This window comes from Muntiacus reevesi, chromosome X (assembly GCF_963930625.1).
Source record: "Muntiacus reevesi chromosome X, mMunRee1.1, whole genome shotgun sequence".
Lineage (NCBI taxonomy): Eukaryota > Metazoa > Chordata > Mammalia > Artiodactyla > Cervidae > Muntiacus > Muntiacus reevesi.
This window is the reverse complement of record NC_089271.1, coordinates 39,238,665-39,261,966: the sequence shown is the minus strand read 5'-3', so window position 1 is coordinate 39,261,966 and position 23,302 is coordinate 39,238,665. Positions and strand designations below refer to the sequence as shown.

The 23,302-nt window shown below is 39.0% G+C and overlaps 2 protein-coding genes across 5 annotated transcripts in view; one reads left to right on the top strand and one right to left on the bottom strand.

Moving 5' to 3' along the window:
- Positions 1 to 5,054: 5,054 nt before the first annotated feature.
- On the bottom strand, positions 5,055 to 5,357 carry LOC136154434 (putative uncharacterized protein MED14OS). The gene has a single exon (XM_065916712.1). It carries the CDS (start codon positions 5,355 to 5,357, stop codon positions 5,055 to 5,057), a length of 303 nt encoding a protein of 100 aa, XP_065772784.1.
- Positions 5,093 to 23,302, top strand: part of MED14 (mediator complex subunit 14) — a 58,773-nt gene continuing 40,563 nt past the window's right edge. For 2 of the 4 annotated variants that reach the window (XM_065915348.1, XM_065915349.1), the window contains exons 1-10: positions 5,094 to 5,602; positions 9,598 to 9,624; positions 12,073 to 12,178; positions 17,488 to 17,661; positions 18,302 to 18,431; positions 18,896 to 19,024; positions 19,338 to 19,445; positions 20,219 to 20,351; positions 21,081 to 21,231; positions 21,731 to 21,842. In XM_065915348.1, the coding sequence (XP_065771420.1) occupies positions 5,394 to 5,602; positions 9,598 to 9,624; positions 12,073 to 12,178; positions 17,488 to 17,661; positions 18,302 to 18,431; positions 18,896 to 19,024; positions 19,338 to 19,445; positions 20,219 to 20,351; positions 21,081 to 21,231; positions 21,731 to 21,842 (1,279 nt within the window). In that variant the 5' untranslated portion in view covers positions 5,094 to 5,393. Of the gene's footprint in view, positions 5,607 to 9,597; positions 9,625 to 12,049; positions 12,179 to 17,487; positions 17,662 to 18,301; positions 18,432 to 18,895; positions 19,025 to 19,337; positions 19,446 to 20,218; positions 20,352 to 21,080; positions 21,232 to 21,730; positions 21,843 to 23,302 lie in introns of all 4 variants that reach the window. The other 2 variants (XM_065915347.1, XM_065915350.1) reach the window with 2 other exon arrangements.

Here is a 23,302-nt window from a genome sequence, read left to right as displayed (position 1 = left end):
AGACAAGAAATTTAGGCAAGGCTTTACTGGAGCTCCTGCTGTAGCAGAGGGGAGTGAGAACAAACTACAGTTTTCCTTGCTCACTACTGTGGTGGAGGCAAGCTTGTTCCTTATATGGGGTGAGGGTAGGGGTGTGTTCAGGGGCTGGCCAGAGGGATGGCTTAGGTGATTTGCCCATCTCTTACGCGGTGTTGTGTGCAAGGGTCCTGTGCTTTGGCTCCTGACACCCAGTTTTTGCTCCAGGTTCCTCAAAAGTGGTCACTGGTTTTTTGCTTATTTTTTTGGTCTCTTTGTATCTTTGGGGTCCAGAATTTGTCCCACCTGTGCATGCACACAGTTGTTTCTAGTCCCATGTAGTTTCTTTGTATTTTGTTGCTTGAGGAGAGGTGTCCGGGTGCAAGCATTGCAGCAGAGGGTCCCAGATCCCAGCCTGTCTCACGAAGATGAAAAGAGCCTGTATCGCTGGGTTAATTGCTTAGAGGCGAGCCTCTCCATCAGGTACATTTTTACTGAACTTTGTGAGCACAAGAAATAAGCTCTTACTGTGCTAAATCACTGAGATTTGGGGGGGGGGGGTGTTTGTTATGGCAGATTGTGTCATTAATACTAATAGAAACATTTTAAACTTTTAAAAATTATGAAATAGTTCAAAACTAATGAAAAGTACAGAATATATTAACAATCATACCTCTAGTCCTAGATTTAACAGATATTAATCTATTTGTTATACTATTCCTATTTTTCTAAGCACACAAAATATCCATAATTTTATATATTGTAGACAAAGTAAAAAATGTAAATGAGGATAATAGACACCACCTTCAGGATAGTAATTACATCTAGGGAGGGATAGGGATGCGGTAATGCTTTATTGGTTATTAGCTATTACTCACATTTCCTTCTGGTCAATCTTCAAGAAACCCATTGGGTATGGGTGTGTTAGTTGCTTGATCATGTCTGACTCTTCACAACTCCATGCACTGTAGCCCACCAGGCTCCTCTGTCCATGGAGTTGTCCAGGCAAGGATACTGGAGTGGGTTGCCATTCTCTTCTCCAGATGATCTTCCTGACCCAGGGATCGAACCTGGGTCTCCTGTGTGGCAGGTGGATTCTTTACCACTGAGCCACCTGGGAAGCCCAAGAAACCCATTAGATATAACTAATAGCTAATAACCAATAAAGCATCACCACATCCCTACCCCTCCCTAGATGTAATTACTATCCTGAAGGTGGTGTCTATTATCCTCATTTACATTTTTTACTTTGTCTACAATATATTAAATTATGGAGTATTTTGTGTGCTTAGAAAAATAGGAATAGTATAAAAACGATAGCTTTTTTCATTCCATATTGTTTTTGAGGTGTCTCCATGTTGGTACCTATAGGTCTAATTTATTCTACTATGTAGAAACATAATAATTTACTTATCCATTCTCCTACTGAGACAGTTAAGATTATTCATATTTTTTTGCTTCTACAAACAATGCTGCAATGAACTTCCTTGTATCATCTGCCTAATATCATACAGTCAGGGGAGACCTCTCTGAGGATTTCTCATTTAAGCTGATATTGGGAGGAGGAGAAGGCAGCCACGTGAAGAGCTGGGAAACAAGTGTTTCAGGTGTCTGGAGTAGTGGATAAGCCCTAACACCTTAGGGAATGGCATGTACTAGATCCACCCAGGGCGGTTACAGTGAAGTGAGTGAAGGAAAGAGAGGCAGGAGGCAGAGGTGGAGAAGCAGGCAGACTATGTTAATAGTTTTAAAGGCCATACTAAGAAGTTTGGATTTTCTTCTACGTATATGGAAAGCCATCAAAGTGTTCTCATTTTCTCTGGATTGATCAGATCATACTCACAGTATTGTGAGTTCCTTTCCTCAACTTCACTACGAATGGAAAGTGAAAGTGTTAGTCGCTCAGTTGTGTCTGACTCTTTGTGACCCCATGGACTGTAGCCTGCCAGGCTCCTCTGGCCATGGAATTCTCTAGGCAAGAATACTGCAGTGGGTAGCCTTTCCCTTCTCCAGGGGATCTTCCCAACCCAGGGATCAAACTCGGGTCTCCTGAACTGCAGACAGATATTTTACCATTTGAGCCACCAGGGAATGGAGCAGCTCTTAAATGAATTCAGTTACTGCTTTTGCTCTCTGTTTTGGAGGAACTGATGATAATATCATAGAAAAAAATACTTTTCAATTCCTTTCCCAGTCTTTTGTGTCTGAGGGGCAGCTGTATGTTTCAGAGTGAAACTACAGTTGACCTTTGCATAACACAGGTTTAAATTGCATTATATGCAGATTTGTTTCCAATAAATGTTACTACATGATCTGAGGTAGGTTGAACATCAAGGTACCACAGATAAGGAGGAATTCTGGTTAAAGAAGGCTGACTATAAATTATACTATAAACTATATATAAATTATGGATTTTTGACTTCGAGGAGGGGCTGTGCCCCTAACTACTGCATTGTTCAAGGGTCAACTGTATATGTACCAATTTGTCAATTTTCCATCAAAAGGGCTTAAAGGGAAATGTTCTCTTTTTTCTCCATATTTTGCAATCAATTTGTTCTTTTACTAAAATCAGATTGACTTCATGAAAGATCTAGCATTTAGGTTGATTTAAGAGCTTAGGAAATATCATACTGCTAGTTCTGAGTTTCATCTGCTAATTCTCAGATAGTTTTATCTGAGGTATGATAGAATCTGGTGATGACCAAATACAGAAACACTTGAAAATTGGGAATGAAAGAAATAGGTACTTATACTAATAATACAATGCCAAACATTGTATTGTGGGCTTTAAAATGATAAATTACACTATTTCCAAAAGTGATTTGGATATGAATCATTCATTTAGTATCTCAGCCAAACATGCTAACATCGTCTCTCTTTCCTTACTTATTTCTTCTATATTTGCCTGTGGCTATACTAATCAGGTTGGGAGGTGGGCTATCACTTTCAGGAGTTTTCATTTAAATTACCTCCCCGATCGCCAACAATTTAAGCAAAATAGTTATTTTCCTGTATTTTCACCCTATTTTCTGTTAGAACTTTTCAATTTTTAAAGATACCTATACAGAAATTTCATTAAAATCTAACCTGATGGATGTGGGTGAAAATTTCTTTTTTAAAACAACCCCATCCACCCATTAATTTTTTTATTTGCAAATTGGTTGTAATTTCTCTAGGTATAATCTTACTGCCCAATAGGATGAATACTAAGAGGCATGGTGTATAATTGTGTTTAATATAGACAATAAGACCGAGTTAAAATCCTATTAACATCACACAATCAGAATGTGTTAGAAAAGACCTTAAGGACCATCTCAGGGACTTCCCTGATGGTCCAGTGGTTAAGACTCTGTGCTGCCAGTGCAGGGGGCTTGGGTTTGACACTTGGCTGGAGAACTAAGGGCTTCCCTGATGGCTCAGATGGTAAAGAATCCGCCTGCAACATAGGAGACCTGGGTATCATCCCTGGGTTGGGAAGATCCCCTGGAGAAGAGAATAGCCCGCTACCCGCTGCAGTATTCTGGCCTGGAGAATCCCATGGACAGAGGAGCCTGGCAGGCTACAGTCCATGGGGTCGCAAGGAGTCGGACAGGACTGAGCAACTAACACTTTCACTTTTTGGAGAACTAAGGACCATCTTGTACATCTTGGGTGTATGTGACCACCAGGGCTTTTTGGCTGAAGTCAACAGTTTTCAAAAGAGGAAAAAGAACCTTCAATAAAACAAAACAACTGCCAAAGAAATGATACCATTCTAGCTAACTTAGAAAAAATTTGTTTCCTAAGGTAGCAGCATAGGGATGGATCTTAGGGAGAGTATCTACCCTCCAGCAACTGTACCTGTGGGGGCTGTAAGTAATCCTACTGCCTTTTAATGAGTACTAGGATGCTATTGTTTGTGTAAATGTGCTTTAGGATCACAAAAGAGGGAGCAAGTGATTAAGATTACACCCTCAGAAGACAGGTCAATTGTCTTCAAGAATGACTAAGAATTACACAAGTGGACAAGAATGAGAGTATTTTAACCTTAGGAAATGGCAAGTGCATCTCTTACTCCTGAGTCACAGATAAGACTCTGCAAAAAGATATTTGAAAAGGGTGGTGGCAATTGACGCTTTTAAACAGTGCACATTAAAATCACCTAGGAAGCTTTTAAAAATCCTGAAGCCCCGACTAATTAAAGCCGAATCTATGGGGAGAGGAGCATAAGTATATTTTAAAACCACCCACTCCTGCATCTCCCCCCAGATTCCAACGTGCAGGCAAGGTTGAGAATCATGGCTTTAAATCAGAAAGCAAAATATTAAGCGTGCATTTTGAGCGGGAAAATGTGGCAGTAGGGCATAGAAAACGAACTGAAAAGTCCTTGGAAGGCAGGGCGGCTACTTCAACAGCAGGGACAAGAACCAAATGGGAGAGTCAGTGGTAGAGGATTTAGACTGTTTCTGCGGTAGAACTGCCAGGTTTTGGGGGTCGGTAAGGAGCTCAGCCTATATCCGACTCCATTCAAGTGAAGTTATTCTGCCAGTGGCCCTTCTTCTACCCTCAATAATATTTTCTCGCATCTTTTCCCACAGTTAAAAAAAAATGACGGAAACGTCTCCTATCCCACGAAAGGCGCATGGGCAGACTGTGGGAGGTGCAAAGATCTGAGATGTCACAAGCGCTCAGCCGTAACAATTTCTTTTCGAGTCCAGAAACACAGGTCACAAACATCTGGGATGGGGTGTCCTCCCCGGCTGGGTTGCACCCACCAGGGGAACGCTGATGAACACCTCAGCACAAATCGGATCTTTCTAAATTCTGGAGGGCGGCGAGGGCAAGGGCCAGGCAACTGCTGACGTTCTCAATGACAACACTGGCTCCGCCCTTACACTCACTTCCGGCGGCTCGCAGCCCCCGTTTCCGCTTTTCACGCCCGCGCGCCGGCCCCGCCCCACTCCCACGCACCTCCCCCCCAACGTCCCCCCGCCCGACCGCCTGGAGAAAAGGCACAGGTTGCTGTCGGAAGTCCCCCTTTGGTTCCCCTTCCGTTCTTCCTAACGACTTCCGCTTTGGGCCGTCAATATGGACGCTGCGGCTGCCTGGCCGAGCGGCCTCTGAACGGTTGCTGGGGCGCTGCTTCTCTGCGGCTGCCGCCCGGCTTCCCCGCCCTCCCCCCGCCCCTCGCTCCAGTCCCTGGAGCCGGCGGGCTCGTCGCTACATGGGGGCGGGCCTCTGCGGCCGGCGTAAGGCTTCCTGTTCTGAGGCGGCTCGGCAGTAGTAGGCGGCGGCGGCGACTCCGCCCGCGCCCACTTAGGCGCGGTGACTGAACGCCCGGGAGGGAGGTTTGAGGGCCGCATCTTGTACCGCTGCGCCAAGCCCGGCCCTGTGCCGCCATGGCCCCAGTGCAGCTGGAGAACCACCAGCTGGTCCCGCCCGGAGGCAGCGGCAGCGGCGGCCCCGCGTCAGCCCCGGCACCTCCTCCTCCCGGAGCCGCCGTGGCAGCGGCCGCTGCGGCCGCGGCTACCCCTGGCTACCGGCTGAGCACCCTCATCGAATTTCTACTGCACCGGGCCTACTCGGAGCTCTTGGTGCTGACGGACCTGTAAGTGCCGCGAAATCCACGCCTGCTCCCCAGCCCTCGCTTCCCGCCCAACCGGCTGCGAGGTTCGCACCTCCTTCTCCCCAAGAGGCTTTCTCCTCTCCGCTGGGCTGCTTAAGTCTAGAATTTCTGAACTCTTGGGGCCCAGCGGAGGTGGAGGAGGAGCTTTCCATTTGGGGTCCTGGAGATGAAGCAATCGAGACTTGTGAATTATGCACGTTGTTTGACTTTCCCTGAAAAGCCCATCTTTGGAATTTTTGCTCGATTTGCCTGCTGAACCTTATTGATTTGTTGGTTGGAAGCTTTTTAGCCCAGACTCCGAGTTTAGGGTTTAGGAATATATATTATTCGGGCGTTTAAAAAAATTCCCAAAGACAAATTGTGTTACAGCCTCTTACGGTACATTTTAAATGTAGGTTGTAATTGCTTCTGACAAAGTTTGAACTCAGGAGATGTATTGTATGTAAAAGAATGTAAAATGTTGGATCCCAACGTTTGTTTTCCTGGAATGTTAGGGACTGTTTGAAGTCTTAACACTTGTAGTGTAAGTAAAGATTTTTTGGTAACTAGCCTGTTGTTACTGTCTCGTGGGGTATGAGGGGAGTTTATAAATCACCAAGTTACCAGTAAAATGCCTTGGGATATGATTAGATGTTAATCCCTTCAGAATAGGATCAGAATACACTGTAATGATTTTCAGGTGTGTGAAGAAAAGAAACTATGAAATTTAGGGGTATATATAATTGAATTACTGTTTCACATTTTTGAAATTTAGGTTCAGAGAAAGTGAAACTTACTAGTTTTCAGCTAGATTCAGTTTTATCTTTTAGTAGACTCCAGTGTATTCAGTTGAAGTACATTCGTATGTAGGTATGAGGCTGTGAAGTGTCACAGTAATTTGTTGCTAGAGATTTAAAATGTTCTTTTGCAGATGACTAAAAAAAGAGATTCCACTTAATCCTGTAAAACATCATTCTGAGAATTTTGAGGGGGATGGAAAGAAGCCTACCCCTAATGAGGAGCTTAAATAGCTGTCATGATTGGATTATGGTGGTAGTATACTTCTCTGCACTGCTTATTGTTGGCTGTCATGTAAGAATTTGAGTAGGCATGAGAAAGATCTCATGTACCCATCCTATGTATAGCTATGGGAAAATGTTGAAAACTGCCGCTATCCGTGGTGTATAATTTGTATAATTTGTCTTTCCATAGGGCATTTGTAGAAATTCTTGGGTTGTTCTGTTTTAGCACTTAGTTATGAAAAGAGAAACATTTATTGCTGTAGGATAAGTATATAGGTTTAGTCTTGCACCCTTTATATGAGGATGATTCCTACACTTATCTCGCCAGCACAGACCTCTCCACTGAGCTGCAGACTCTATCCACATGCCTTCATTTAAGCACCTAGTGGACATTTCAACCGACCAAGTCCAGAACCAAACTCCTGATTCCATTCAATCCCCACCCCCCCCCAAAAAAGAAACTTTCCTATCTCACTAAGTATTCTCTCTATTCTTCCTCTGGATGCTTAGGCCAGGAATTTTGGAGTTAATTCTTGGCTCCTCTTTCTTCCAATCCCACATCAGTAAATTCTGTCATCTCTGGCTTCAGAATCCCATCACTTTTCAATCATTCCATCAAGTGTTAATCCTTTGCTCCTGTTACTGCAGTAGTCAACTAACTGGTACCTCTGCTGCTATCCTTGCCCCTCTGGTTTTTCCTTCATGAAATAGCCAGGATGATCCTTTTAAAACTTATTCTTACTCACAACTTTCCCATGGTTCCCAATCTCAGAGTAAAAAACTTTTTATAGTCACCCATAGAGTGACCATTAAAGTTTATGGTCCAGATGAGGATGCTTTTGAACATGAAAGGTGGAACTATTAATAACTATGTCAGAGCAACAGGCATAAACTGGGACTATCTTGAGCAAACCAAGACTGTGGTCTGTCTTTAAGGTCCTACATGATGTGTCTTCTCTCTCACTGCCTTTGTTTAGTTGTTGTTGTTTAGTTGCCAAGTCCTGTCCAACTCTTTGTGACCCCATGGACTGTAGCCCGCCAGGCTCCTCTGTCCATGGGATTTCCCAGGCAAGATATTGGGATGGGTTGCTGTTTGTGTTTCCTCCATTGTAGACCATGGAGAATTTAAGGGGAAAATTCACTGTTGTTCTTGATACATAGGTATATAAAATAACTTTTTTCTCATTTGATTTGTGGTCACCAAAATTGGTTTAGGAATAAGTTCCTGAACCATGTATTTTTCCTTGTTCCAGGTAGAAACTGTCACGGTTAATGTATTAATATAAAATCAGTGTTCAAGGTATACTTTATGAGTCTTAGTTCTGCCACATTTGATGTTTGTGGAGTATTGAAAGTAAAAAAGGTGGTTTGTTTTTGGCCCTGGATTTCTAAATATTTTTCTTTTGCTTGTTCATTTCCTCCCGCTCTTCCCTCACCCATGTATATGCTCTTATCTTTGAGTTTACATTCTGCTGTGATTTTTTTTGTTTTTTTTAGAGAGATTTAGGTTCTACTTTTTAAAAACCTTTTTTTTTTAAAAAAAATTGAAATCAGAAAATGCTAGAATCTTACACACTTTGGTGTAAATGAGGTTTTTGTGACTTAACTGCACTCTCTGGCTCTTGCCCCAAGTGGTGGACTTGTCATCCATAAAGGAACTTTAAATAGATGAGGAGGAATTGGGGAGAAGAGGATGCAGGCAGCAAAGTCTATCCTTTGTCCCTGAAATGATACCACCTCTGGCAAGAGAAGATCCTTTTAGGGTTTCTGGGACAAGGGGCAAGAGCTGAAACAATGATTCCTGTTCTTTCTGCCCCCAAAGACTCTGCTCTCCTCTTTTTCTCTCTCTCTCACACATGCACACAAGCATCCATGGTTCTCATTCTCTCCCCTCTTAAGGACAAGGGAGAGTTCTCAAGGAGTGTCTTCTGAGTCTTTCACAGGCATAGGAACTTGGCCAGCAACTGCTTTTACTTGCGGTCATAATACATCCTTAATTTTTGCTTCATCCTCTGATCTGCTGGCCCTTCCAACCCCTACCCAGTTTCTTTTGTCACTTGGATCATAACTTGAGCTTCCATCCCACTGTCTCCGCTAAGAACTGTAGATAACTATAAGCCAGAGCTCATTTTAATAGTTCCCCTTCCTTGTACCGTGAATCTCTGGAGGTGGTTTTAGTTTTTCTGCACCTGTGGCATGTCAGTGGGAAAAGAGCATCTTAAGTGGCTCAGTGTGTGTTCTTCAAGAATGGATCTGATGTAGGGGAGGCTTTTAGTTCAGGCTGTTGAATCTTGAACCGTGGAGAATGTGGTGATTCAGGAAGCAGATCAGGAGCTTTCTAAGCATCAGTGGATATGAGAGTGTTAAATGGTATAGTTTATCAGGGAAAATGGTGACATTGGTTGCTGGCTGTCAGTACTGCAGAACTAGCAAAAAAGAGATCAAAATTTTCCTGGAGCTGTTTAAAAATAATCATTTGCATCTCACCAAGCGACATAATAATTGCTGTATAACCCTTGGATGGCACTAGCCGTTTCCCATGCCTAGCTTAACCCACTATAACAAAGCATGAAGGGATTGGTGCTTGGAAGCAAGGCTCTGTTGAATATGGAGAGGCTGACAACTAAGTAGTACCTTGTATTCATGACCATTTGGTCTTAAAAGAAGATTTTCTCTGACCTCTCTGTGATGTAGTGTGCTAATAAGACTTGGGCTTTTTTTTAATGTTTGAGGTTTATGCAGTATCTTTTGAATAACTTTGAATGGAGAGAAATGTTCCTTTGTTAGTTTTTCCTTTGTAGCTATATTGCTGAAAACATAAAAATTATGAGTGGGAGCCACACAAGCCTATAGTGGCTATTTGTCCAGTTTTTCCTAAATGCTAAGGTATTTTAATAGAGTGAAAGTAAAGGCCATAATCATACTTTGATGAAGATGTGCATATATCTAGTCAGCTTCTTTTTTTTTTCTTCTTAGGCTGCCAAGGAAATCTGATGTGGAAAGGTGAGTATGAAAAAAACCTTAAATCTGTGTTGATGTATCTATGAGTGAGTGAGTGAGTTTATGTGAGTGTGAGAGAGAGTGTGGGGGGAGATATGTGTAGGTATGGGTAGTAGGATTGTGGACCAGGAACCTAGGCCCAGAGAGCCTAGAGTGACTTCTCACACCATTTGTTTAAGATGAGCCTCGGGAAGTGTAATTTCCGCATCCTTGACAGTTCTTGGTATGTGGCCAGCTCTGGACCTCGTCTTCTAGAAACTGACCAGGTCAAGTGCCTCAGGGTGTGGAAAGATGCAGAAGATAGAGAACTAAATGGAGATAGCTGGTTGCTCATTTCTCATTTTCTGTAGTGATGCTATTAGATATCTTTGGAGAATGGACATTTGCCTACTGCTATTACTGATTTATCAGAGGAGGCAATGGCACCCCACTCCAGTACTCTTGCCTGGAAAATCCCATGGACGGAGGAGCCTGGTAGGCTGCAGTCCATAGGGTCGCACAGAGTTGGACATGACTGAAGTGACTTAGCAGCAGCAGCAACATTACTGATTTATAGTTAAGAGAATTTTAATTCAGTTGGAGTTGGGGCTTAAGACATAACTAAATGCTAGTTCGTTTCCACAGTCCAAGGGAACAAGATAAATTAAGGTTTGAAAGATATCAGATGATGGAGATTTAAATTGTGGCTACAGTATAGTCTACTTGACTCTGTCTTTGGCACTACTTACGCTTCTTGGTTGATCTTTTTTTTGATACCAAATCACTTGGGTAAATTTTAGCATTGTTAGTGTCTAGGAGCTGCTCCACCCCCCACTCCCAATGACCTTTTTGATAGAATTCGACAGAGATCGAAAAGATAGAGGTAAAAGAGACCTCTACCTTGAAGCATACCTGTGTTATGGTTTGGCTGGTCCATTTTAAAGGAAGGAAATGAAAATCAGGATGTGTTCTGTCCACTCTGGGGTAGAAAGGGAAACTGGGCCTTGGAGAACCAACCCTTGCTGCATGTCACCTGAGACAGCGTGGTGTCAAGAAAAAGAACATATCAAAGTAGTTTACAAAGGGGTATGTTTCCCTTCCAGTAGAGGAGCTCATCTGGCAAATGGAGTTCATATTATACAAATGTGTTTGCTTTGGGAGAGGAGAGGAGACCTCACTTCCTCTGTAAGCTGTTGCTAAGTTAGAGTGAGAGCACTAAGGTGACTGCCAGATGTGAGTTGTACATTTAACATTTCTGCTGTGTCCCAGTCTTGCCTGTGATGCACTCTGCTTGGTTTATCTCTAAGGATCCTTCACAGACACTGGCAAAGAGTCTTAATTGTATCAGTGTCCTGGATTCTTCTCTTTGTACTACCAATAATATTGCAGGCTGAATCTTCAGGAAGCTTTTCAGGTTGTTTGTGGGCTATGTATGCTCTTAATAGAAGCTAGACTCTTTGTCTTTAGTCAGGATTATGTTGCAGCAGAAGGTTTCATTTTGGTGCATTGCATTGTGGGGTTACTGTTGTGGAGATGCAGAGGTATGGATTGGATCTGTAGGTCGTTGAATAGCTGTACTAAGATTAATATGTCAGAGTCCACTTGGAAGGACGTTGGTGTCTTTCTGGGGCCTGTCATCAGTCCTGACCTGTTGAATATTTTTTTGCGTGTCTTAAGGTAAACCATGAAAGGGAGGATTATCAGTTTTGTAGCCGACATGAAGTTGAGAGGTCTAGCTAACATGCTGATTGACAACATAAAGCTTTTGGTGTAAAGCTTTTAAGGCTTTATGAGGAAAGGATAAAAATACTGATATTGGGAGAAGCAGCATTGTAGTGAATATAGCATGAAAATAGATATGCGCAGACCTAGCTTTTATTTTTAGTGCTTTATTTAACTTTGCTTGGATAATTTAATATCCAGACTTTTCACTGAATTTAGTTTGGTAAAGAGTTGCGTGGTTAAGTTCTTTATTCAGGTTTATAAATCATGCTCCTGCCAGATGGGAAATGGACCCTTGCTTTTGTAAAAATAATACAGTTTCAAGCTTTGGTAAGGAGCTTTTCACTTCTTTCTCTTACCAAAAAGGTTACTGATTCATAACTCATGGTTTCAATTTCGAAGCATAATTTCGTTCCTTTTGTGACCCAGTTAACTTCTATATAATTTTATATTTGTGAATAGAGTATATTTTAGTAAACAACTTTTATTGTAGTATAGAATTAATTATAAAATGTGATTCATTGCTTAAGCATTCTATTGGATTTATTATTCTGAGGTAGAAAATGAGGCATATGCAGGTGGTATACAAAATGTGACAATAATTCATATTTAGATAAATATTTTAGGTGGGTTCTTTCATTGTAATGGTTGTAAACAGATTGATTCATATTTTAGCTCAGATGAAATTAATTGTGAAATACTCCTTCAAATATGCTGATTCATTAAGAGTTGTTTTGTTTTGTTTTAAAGGAAAATAGAAATAGTGCAGTTTGCTAGCCGGACACGCCAACTCTTTGTTCGACTATTAGCTTTAGTAAAATGGGCTAATAATGCTGGCAAAGTGGAAAAATGTGCGGTGAGTTAAACTTTTGACTTTATTTTATATAAAATAACTTTTTGGAATGTTAACTTGTAATAGGCATAGTTTCTAATTTTAACTCTAACTTATATCTGCTGATAGGTTTTCAGAGACATTACTTATGTGAGTAATCATTTCTGTATGATAACATATAGTATATATCTGTAGAAACTTATTTTTTGTTTATGGACACCTAATCAGATAAAAAAGAGTAGACCATATCTGGAGACGTTAAATATGAGACTGGATGTAAAGGGGGAAAATGGTTAGTTTACATTTGTATGATTTCTTAGAGTTTACAAAGTATTCCCTATGTTTTACCTCTTGATTTCTTGACAGCTCTTTGAGAGTGGCAGAGTCTGTATTCTCTTCTTATTTTACAGATAAGGAAATAAGTTTCCTAGAAGTTAAATGGCTTTTTCAGGGCCATAGAACTGATGATAGCATTTATCTATCCCTTTATTTATTCAGTGGGGCTTCCTTGGTGGCTCAGACAGTAAAGAATCCACCTGCAAAGCAGGAGACCCAGGTTCGATACCTGGGTTGGGAAGATCCCTGGAGAAGGACATGGCTACCTACTCCAATATTCTTGCCTGGAAAATTCCATGGACAGGAGAGCCTGGTGGGCTACAATCTATGGGGTTGCAAAGAGTTGGACATGACTAACATACTTGTTTATTCATCTGTTCATTCTCCAGACCTTTATTGCACACAAGGCATAAAGACATGGTGGATTGAGACTCAAATAAAGCATAGTCCCTGCCCTCAAGAAACTCGTGGTCTTTTGACTGTTGGGTCACTTTTTTGAATTCAAAAGGATGACCTGTAGTGAAGTTTGCCAAAGATGCTAAAATATACCCACCACACACACCTCCCTCAAAGGTTTTAAGCTATGTTCAAGAAGGGTTAAGGAGTTCATATTGGAAAGGGTAGAGTAATTATAATAAAGTAAATAAAATCCCAAAATGATGAGAACATGTATTAATCCACATTAATTGAAGTCAGTTCTCCAGATCCAGCTCTGCAAGGCCAAGTAGCCTTCTAGCCACTGTAGGAAAAGTGGATAGATTCTCTAAGTGAACTTGACATTGATGCTCAGATTCTTTTTTCTCATTCAGTTATGTAATGACATTTAAAAGTTTTATCAGTTTTTATAGGTGCAAGTTCAAAAAAAGCTTACACTGGATAAATTATATTCAGATCACTTTCAAATTCTGAATTTGCCAGGTTTCCTAGATAAATTCAAATCAGCTACTCAGTATAGAGGTAATTTATTTTTTGCACCTGACAAGCTAAGTTGAAATATTTTTATAGTAGCTGTATTTGCAGATTTATTGGCGTTTGCGTATTCCATAAAGTTTCACTTCAGAAAGAAATGTATAACATAATTGTATTTCTGCCCATGACTTTCTGAAATGTCTTCTCAGTTTTAGCCCAGTGCATTTGATATCTTCAGTTTCACTAAGTTCCCCTATCATTAGACAGAAAGCTTATGTGAAAATTGCTAAAGTGAAAGGAAAAGAGGTTATGAAGAAGTTGAGAACTTAAAATTCTAGAATAATATATTTTTTGAAAGTTAAAAGAAGACATTTCTAGCCACAGATTTTTTTGTCTCTAGGAGTAAGCTGATATCATCCTTCTATATAACATTGGTCAAAGAGGGAGGGTATCTTGTATCATATATTGAGTTTTTTTAATGGGGGAAAAGTCCTTTTATTTATTCATCTGTCTGTTTTGCTTGGTAAATTAAAGTTTGTAGACAGAAAGTCTTGTTCACTGTAACCATCATTCAAAGAATAATTTTTTAAATAAAGATGAATAAACTGGCTTATTTCAGGCTTATTCATCAGAAAGTTTACAATTCGTTTCATTGTTTTTGGAAATTTGGGCACCAAGCCTAATGAATCTATTTTTGCCAAAATGAAGAACCATGGTATAGTATTTCTGAAAACTTCCAAGGTTTCTTTTCAATAGCTAGTTAATTTGGGGTAATCTTTTCCTAAAGATATTCAGACTTTCAGTAAAGAATTAGGTATTACTGAAGTATATAAAATCCAAGTGTTCAATTTTTCAAATCCAGTGTTAAATCCCTAATTATACCATGGGTCTTTAAATTATATGTTTGATACTACTGAGCTGTATGTTGATAAAATAATATCAAGCAAAATCTAAAACTCTTAGTTTTGATATTGAGCCATATTGTATTCATCTTTCATTAATTCATAGTATTTTCCTATTTTTTGAACTGGCTGTCACAGGAAGTCATATTCTGAATAAAGTCTCATATTGAACTTTATACATAACGTTTCAGTATTTTTGTTTTGTGGATGTAGATACTGTTAATGCTATTGTCAAGAATAAAGTCCATAAACTGGAGAATTAGAGGATTATTCACATATTGACACTTGGTGTTCTCCACTTAATGATTATTTAACTAGACTCATTAGATGTTCTTAATAGATAATGATCTTTGGCCATGCCAGACATATTAAGTGTTTAACTGAGTGTATAAATACATGGTTTATAGAACTCTGACTAATGGTAAAACAATCTGGATAATGTTCTAGCTAAGAAAAAGAAAAATCTCCTTGAGCTTTTTTAAAAGCAACATTGAGGTACAATTCACATACTGTACAGACTACCCATTTAAAACTACAATTTTGAGAATTCCTGGTGGTCCAGTTGTTAGGACTCTGCACTTCCACTGCAGGCAGCACAGATTCAATCCCTGGTCAGGGAACTAAAATCCCACAGACTATGTGGTGTGGCCAAAAAACAATAATATAAAAGTGTACAATTCAGTGATTTTTAGTATATTCACAGATATGTGCAACCATCACCACAGTCAGTTTTAGAAAATTTTCAAATTGTTACCCTTTAATTGTCACCCCAAGTACCCCCCAGCCCTAAGCAGTCTCTGCTGTCTCTATAGATATGCCTCTTCTGAATATTTACATATAAATGGAATCATAATATATGGTCTTTTGTGATTGTCTTCTTTCATTTAGCATAATGTTTTCAAGGGTCTTCCATGTTGTACCATGTATCAATACTTCATTTTTATAGCTGAATTGTATGGATCTACTGCATTTTGTTTATCGTTCATCCATTAATGGACTTTTAGATTGTTTCCAGTTTGGGGCTACTATGAATAGTGTTGCTATAAACATTCATATACAAGTTCCTGTGTGGACATGTGTTTTCATTTCTCTTGGGTATATACCTAGGAGTGGAATGGTTGGATCATATGATAACTGTATATTTAGTATCATTTGAGGAACTGCCAGACTATTTTCGAAAATGTCTATACCATTTTACATTCGCATCAGCAATGTAAGAGGGTTCCAGTTTCTCCATGCCAACACCTGTTGTTGTCTGACGTTTTTGGTTCTAGCCATCCTAGTAGGTGTGAAGTGGCACCTCACTGTGTTTTTTGTTTGCATTTCTCTGATGAGAATAGTGATACTGAATAGTGATATCAATAGTGGTATTGAACATCTTTTCATGTGCTTTTGGCCATTTGTGTATTTTCCTTAGAGAAGTGTCTATTTGGTGCTCAGTTAAAAATTTTAAAGGAGTTTATTATTAATCATATCAAAAGCTGGTATGTGAGTACTTAGAAAAAGAACATGGTGATCATTAGGGACCTATATGGATTCACTAAGAGGTAACTCAAAACTTAACTTTTCTTTTTATTAATTTGATTTCTAAGTCAAAGAAATACAGCTGGGCTAGTTTATTTTGAGTTGAGCAAGGCCGTTTAGAGAGTTTCGTTAATTAATTACCCACATTTAAGGTGGAGCAGTGTAGGCCGGATAAACTATGACACCCCACGAGGGTTGATGCACATCTTCCTGGAGGGAAATCTTTAGTTTTCTTTGGCTTAAGCATTTTTACAGTGTCCTAAGTGAATGGAGACTTGGGATGACCTAAATCTGAATAAAAACCAGTAACAGAAGTTGAAAGAAGCAGGATTCAGAATGGTTTTAAATATGTTAAAATCAGAGTAGAGTCATGCTTCATGTTCAGGATGGGAAAGGGAACCTTGCTTAGAGATTGATGCACAGAAGATCAAGACCTTTTAGTTAACTTCAAGGTTGCTGTGTGGTAACAGTGTCGTGGCTCCTGATGTTAGAAGTTAGTGTTGGTGGTATTCGTAGGACTCCCATTTTACTAGTCATAGAAGGTAGCATTTCTACAGGGCTATGCTGGTCTTAACTGAAGAGTTAGAAAAAGCAGTTTTTGGTTCTAGCTTCTCTGATTATTGACTATCTTTGAGCAAGTGTATAAACCTCAGCCTCAAGTTTTTCATCTCTAAGGTGATGGTAATTAACTGTTTTTGTCTGTTTCTTAGAGTTGTAAAAATCAGATAATAAGTGTGGGAATGCTGAGAAAATGTAGGGCATTGTGTGAGCCTGATGTATTATTAATTCTGGATACCATATTTTAAGTTGATCACTGATAAACTGGGCCATTTCCAAGCAGTGGACTTGGGATGGTAAATCAGGAATTTGGAGTTGTGAAGACTAATTGATGTGGTTTGCAGTGTTCAGCTTGAAGATAGAGTGCGGCTTCCCCTGTTTGAAGGACATAAGAGACTTTTAAGTATTGTTCTGGAAAGGAATTAGTTTTCAGCTTCTAGATGAACTCTGTTAGTTTAGGCACACCTGTGAAATGCATTGAGTAGAGAACTGATGGAAAGGTTTTCTGTATCGGGCATGAAGTTGGCCTAGATCTCATAATGGGCAGTGTTTTCAAAGTGTTTTATATGTTCTAGGCACTGTTCTAAAGGTTTCATATGCATACATTCTTAATCCTCAGAACAACCTTGAGAGGGAGGAAACCATCTCCATTTTATATTGAAAAAACAGAGGCACAGAGGGAAAGTAACTTGCCCAAGGTTACAGGGCTCATAAGTTGCAGAAGTAAAATTGAGACCAAGGCAGTCTGGGCCCAGGAGTCCATGCATTTATATCTACTTTATTACCAGTCAACTCTAGAAGTCTGTAAGAGAAAAAGCATTTTATTCTATTTATTTTTCCTAACTTGTCATATGTATGTGTAATATTAAGGATGGAGAAATGAATTGGGAAACCTTTTATTTAAATTGATAGAAAATTACTGGTTTTTAAAACTATTTCTTCTTTGCTCAAATTACTGGAAATTTTTTTGATTAAATATTTTGACGAATGGAAAAACTATATTATTTCTTAAGGTTTACTTTGGAATGAATAAATGATATATGAAGTAAAAGAAAGGTGGCTAGTTTTCAAGGAAGCTTAATGCGTTTACCTTTTGCTTTAAAGATGATCTCAAGCTTCTTAGATCAGCAAGCCATTCTGTTTGTGGACACTGCGGATCGCCTGGCCTCATTAGCTAGAGATGCTCTGGTCCATGCACGCCTGCCTAGTTTTGCCATCCCATATGCTATTGATGTACTGACTACTGGGTCTTATCCACGGCTGCCAACCTGCATCAGGGTAAGTGTGTTCCCACCCCCACCCCCCCAAAATTGAAGGCTTTGGCATTAGATTCTAGAATATTAATAAGTAGCCCAGTCCCCCCCCCAAAAAAAAAAACTGTTCTGTGTTTTAAAATAAATATTTCATGTAGTTTGCTTTTTCTCTCATTAAAATTTGGGAGAGGGGAGGTGTTGAAATAAATGGGAGCCCGAACATAAGTAGTTATCAAAATGAGTTATGTATTCATTTAGGTGAGGGTGAACAGATTTGCAAAGGTAGCATCTATTTCAGATGTGAAAATATGGCACATTAGTTGCTTTTTGGAAGTGTTTTTTATAAAATTTGTTGTAGTTGTTTATTCACTCGGTGCCCTTGTATTTTATATTTCTAAGAAGTGGTAGAAATCATCTAGTGACATTAAGTTGGTTTCATAAATAGAGCATGAAGAAGATTGTATTGCATTATTATCTTAGCCAGGCGACTGGTGGAATCATTGACACTCTAATATATGATAGTAATGGTCACTATTGATGTAGACTGCAGAAATGAGTGTTGAGATTCTCTCAGGTAAAGTAAGAAAATACTGTGTTAGGGCAGGCGCAGGTAGAAATTATGTCTCTTTGTACATTATTTCTAAATCACTTGAACATTTTTGTAGGATAAAATTATTCCTCCAGACCCAATTACCAAAATTGAGAAACAAGCTACACTTCACCAGCTGAACCAGATTCTTAGACATCGGCTTGTAACCACGGATCTTCCTCCTCAGTTAGCAAATCTTACAGTTGGTATGTGCTTGGAATATATTTTTAAAGAATTGACTTGTTAGAATATTTTTAAAATCAGCTTTTGGGAGTTTTATCTTTTAAAATATCATTATGAAGTCTTTACCTACAATTTTGGTGGTGTTTGAAACTGTAATTTGTGCCATATCATTTCACTGTATCTGGAAATCCAGTGCTGGTATTTGAAGCTGAGGAGAGGGCAAGATCACCTGGGGCTGGAGGAGAGCCTGGGTCCTAGAGTTGAGCCTCAATATTGTTCCTTGATGTTTAGAAGAGTTGCCTTTGATTTCTTGATGACCTGGAAGCTGGCTACTGTTAATGCAGGAAATACTGAATTGTTTGAACACTTATGAAAGAATCTTCAATCTATTTAAAATTTCTTGTGAGCAAGACTGAAAAGTTCTAGGTTAGCAGGAGGAGGCTGCTTATTTTCTAGCAAAGTTGACTGTTTCTTTTTCTTCTAAAAGCAAATGGCCGAGTGAAGTTTCGAGTTGAAGGAGAATTTGAAGCCACCTTGACTGTGATGGGAGATGACCCTGATGTTCCATGGCGTCTTCTCAAGCTAGAAATTCTCGTTGAAGATAAGGAAACAGGAGGTAAGTCGTAAATACTGATTTAAATCATAAGTACTGATTTAAATGTTGGATGTTTTTATGTTATTGATACATTCTTGCAGAATAATACATGTGTTTAGCAATTTATCCTGTAATTTGAAACAGATTTTATGATAATCATAACTCCCTACTAACCACAAAGGTTTCAGTATTTCTATAGTATAATCAGTAGTTTCATAGATAATTTCAGTTTTTTTTTTTTAACTTATCGTTAGTATACTCTTCCTTAGTTGGTCTATGACAGAGTCTGGACACTTTTCTGAGTAACCACCTTCTTTTTTCCTGCCAATGGAAGATGGGCGAGCCTTGGTTCATAGTATGCAGATCAACTTTATCCATCAACTGGTACAATCTAGGCTCTTTGCTGATGAGAAACCTCTTCAGGACATGTACAACTGCCTTCGTATCCTTCTGAAATTTGAACCCTGTTTTTGTGAAGAATTTGTATCCCTCTACCCCCAACACACTTCCCTGGTGGCTCAGTGGTAAAGAACTCACCTGCCAGTGTGGGAGATGTGGGTTTGATCCCTGGGTCAGGAAGATCCCATGGAGGAGGAAATGGCAACCCACTCCAGTATTCTTGCCTGGGAAATCCAGTGGACAGAGGAGACTGGTGTGCTGCAGTCCATGGGGTCGCAAAAGAGTCAGACACGACTAAATGACTAAACAACTCCTCCCCCCCCCCCCCCCCCCCGCCCCAGCACACACATGATTCCATTTGCCTCTAGTCCTGAACTGGAGCAGCTTAAACTCTCTCCCTTACTCTTTCAGAGTGGAAATGGGGCTTTACACTGGCTAGTGTAAAGAATAATAGTAGATCTTTTTTTTCTTAAACCAAGGTTTTCATTTTACTGTTGACTTTGTAGGTAAAAATTTAAAATAATGAGGTAGAAATAATACTCTTTGGAGAGAAAAAAGAGTACTATTTGGTCTACCCATATTCTCTAAACTATGATGAATTAAGGGGTAACCTGGACCTTTTGTTTATATTGGTTCAAAATTAAATGTAAAAACTTTTTCTAAAATTATGTCACAAATCACACCTCCTTTTATATACATCACTGGAGAAATATAATGGTCAACTTTTGGGGACTAGAGCATTTGTCATATGAAGTTTGCTTATACTTCCTTGGCTGTTGTAGTAATACATTAGATTTGCTTAACGAGATCCATCAGATTCTTTCTGCTTATCACTTCAGTTAGAAGTGCTACATTCTCAAACTCTAATGTTAATCCGAGAGCGGTGGGGAGACCTTGTACAGGTGGAAAGGTATCATGCAGGAAAGTGCCTCTCCCTCTCAGTTTGGAAGTAAGTAAAGTTGATTCTGGTGGCGTCATGCAATGACTGTAAATACCTTTGTTTCTCCTTTTCTCTCATGCATCTGATTTACTGTATATCTGTATATCTAGCAACCTGAATTTGTATGATAAGGTCCCATGGTATCATAAACCACATAGGACATCCATAATTAGCACCTTTCTTAGAACATGGAATATTTTAAATATGTAGATATTTGTCTGTACTAAAACTTACTATTCTTAAAAGATTAGGTTACTCTGGCTTCAAACCAGATTGCTGAAAGACCACCAGTAGGTTAAATTACTGGGTATCATCTTTTAAAAATCCTTGCCTGTCACAGTGTTATAGTTTGAATTGAACTTTTTACAAACTTTTGGGGAAGATTTTTGGGGAAACTCAGTTATCAGACTTATAATCCTCTATTCTTCATTTGAACTTTGCTTGATTTTCATTTTCTGTAAAGGAATCAGAGGTGAATAGGCACCACTTAGAGACAGTTTGTTTTGTTTGGGGATTTTTTATGTATATATGTGTTTTTTTTTAATGTAGTAAGTAGATCATGTTGTGTTGGATTACAGAATAGCTGTCTTCCCAATATTAATATTCCCTCAACAAAGAGTGAGGGTCTGCTGTGTTCTAGACTTTGGATAAGGTGCACAGTAGACTCTTTTATTCTAGAAGTTAACAGATTGTTGGAAAAAATTCTTAATATTAATGCTTAATATTTTTTCTCTTTAGTCAGCAGGTTCTTGGGAGAAAAACAGGGACAGCATCTGTTCACAAAGTTACAATTAAAATTGATGAGAATGATGCCTCCAAGCCTTTACAGATTTTTCATGATCCTCCTTTGCCAGCTTCTGATTCCAAATTAGTAGAAAGAGCTATGAAGGTAAAAGAACTCAATATATTTTAATATTGGCTTGATTAAATGAATATAACGTAACTTATCATTTCTACTTAAGCTTTTAGCACAAATTCTTTAAAATACCTAACGGTTCCTAAAACCCTTTATGAAACTTATTTTAAATGAATGTCATGCTGGTAAGTTTGTTGTGGTTGTTTTAACATCTAATGTGGTAAGGTATAATTTTTAAGATATTCTTTCAAATTTTGTAATTTAGATCAGATCACCATTTTAATTTTTGTTAAGATCTGCCATTTAATCACGATGATAACTATGATTAACAGCATCTTGATCTATACTTGCCAGATGTTAACTGTAGCCTTTAAGCTATTAATACCATTGTTTAAGTTTGCTTTCTTTTATTGGTTAACACTTCATCAGTGTGATTCTAAAGGGAAGTAACTTGAAACATAGTAATCTACTCTCAGACTTTTAAAGTAAAAATGTTTGAATTGTACATATGATTCTGTTGTTGTTTGTGCAGATTGATCATTTATCAATAGAAAAACTCCTGATTGACAGTGTCCATGCACGAGCTCATCAGAAGCTTCAGGAACTGAAGGCCATTCTTAGAGGCGTCAATGCTAATGAAAACTGTAGGTTCTTTTAAATTGACATTTCTGGGGCTTTCCAGGTGGTGCTAGCGGTAAAGAACCTGGCTGCCAATGCAGGAGTCATAAAAAGATGTGGGTTCAATCCCTGGGTAGGAAAGATCCCCTGGAGGGAGGGCATGGCAACCCACTCCAGTATTCTTACCTGGAGAATCCCATGGACAGAGCTTGACGGGAAGCAACTTAGCATGCATGTCTGTCTTTTGTTTAAATTAGCATCTGCTTTTATTTTATGACGAGTCTTTTTTAAAATGACCTTTTCCCCTGATGTACTGATTTTGTTGTAAAAGCTGGGCATTTCTGCCTTTTAATTTATGATCTATCAAGCTTGTCCTAATTTTCCCCTTACTTTCCTCTTTCTCATTTAGCTTGACCTTATTTTTGAAACGTATGCATATTGACTCTCCTTAAAACTTCCCTATTGAAACAGAAGCTAGCTTAACATTTTAATATGAATCTCATTCTTCTAATTTTTCTTCTAAAAGGTTAATAAGGCAGCTTTGCAAATATTTATAATGTGTTTATAAAATATGCCTCTTTGAAATGAAGCTAAATTTATCCCATGTCTTCAAAAAAGTTTTTTTTTTAATTGTTAATATATCAACAGGGTTCAAAATAAATACAGGTGTACACACAGTGAAAAATCTTCTAATTACCTAGTATATTCAGAGTGTTAGGAGACGAATGGTCAGTCATTTAGAAACTTAAGTGCTTTCATTCTAGGAATACAGTTTCCAGTATCATGATGAGAACATTTACTATCCCAACCCCAATTATTTTTGACTGGTATTACCTTGTGCCCACAGTATTTTCACAATCCTAATTTCTCTAATTTTAATTTCAATTTTTTTCAAAATGTTATCATTGGGATTGTAGATAATTGGGGTTTGTGACCTTTTGATAGGCTCTGGTTTACTTTAGTATCATCTGTAAACAAGGCTTACTTAAAAAAAACTCAATATGATTGCCTGGGGGATATTTAAATTTACTTTGAAAAATGGACTCTGAAAATGTGTTTACCTGGGAATAATTTTGTGTGTTTTTCGAGGAAGTTGTGAAGATTTTCCTTGAGTAGCACTTTGTAGTGATATCACTGCTTAAGTAGTCAGAAGATGTTGGTATGTGCTCATGTGCTCTTGAGCAAGTCACTTAAATTCTTTGGGCCTCATTCTCCTCATCTGTATTTGAGGATGTTATTCCAGGCTCTTCCTGGATCTCTAATTCTAGTAGGAGTGTACTGTAGCAGTGGTTTTCAAGCCCTGGGAATCTGTTGAGTCCTCAGTGTTAGAGAAGGGTGCTTTGGAGAGTAAGTTTTGAAGGAGAGGGAGGATCTTGCATGTGGGGTTGGGCCCTCAGCCCTACTTGAATCAGAGCAGTTCTGGAAATGAGGAAAAGGTCTGCTGACCCACCATTTTAGGACATATGCTTTAAGTTTTTTTTTTAAA

Excerpts from the sequence above, each read along its gene's own strand:
- LOC136154434 (XM_065916712.1), bottom strand. The coding sequence starts at position 5,357 with ATGCGGCCCTCAAACCTCCCTCCCGGGCGTTCAGTCACCGCGCCTAAG.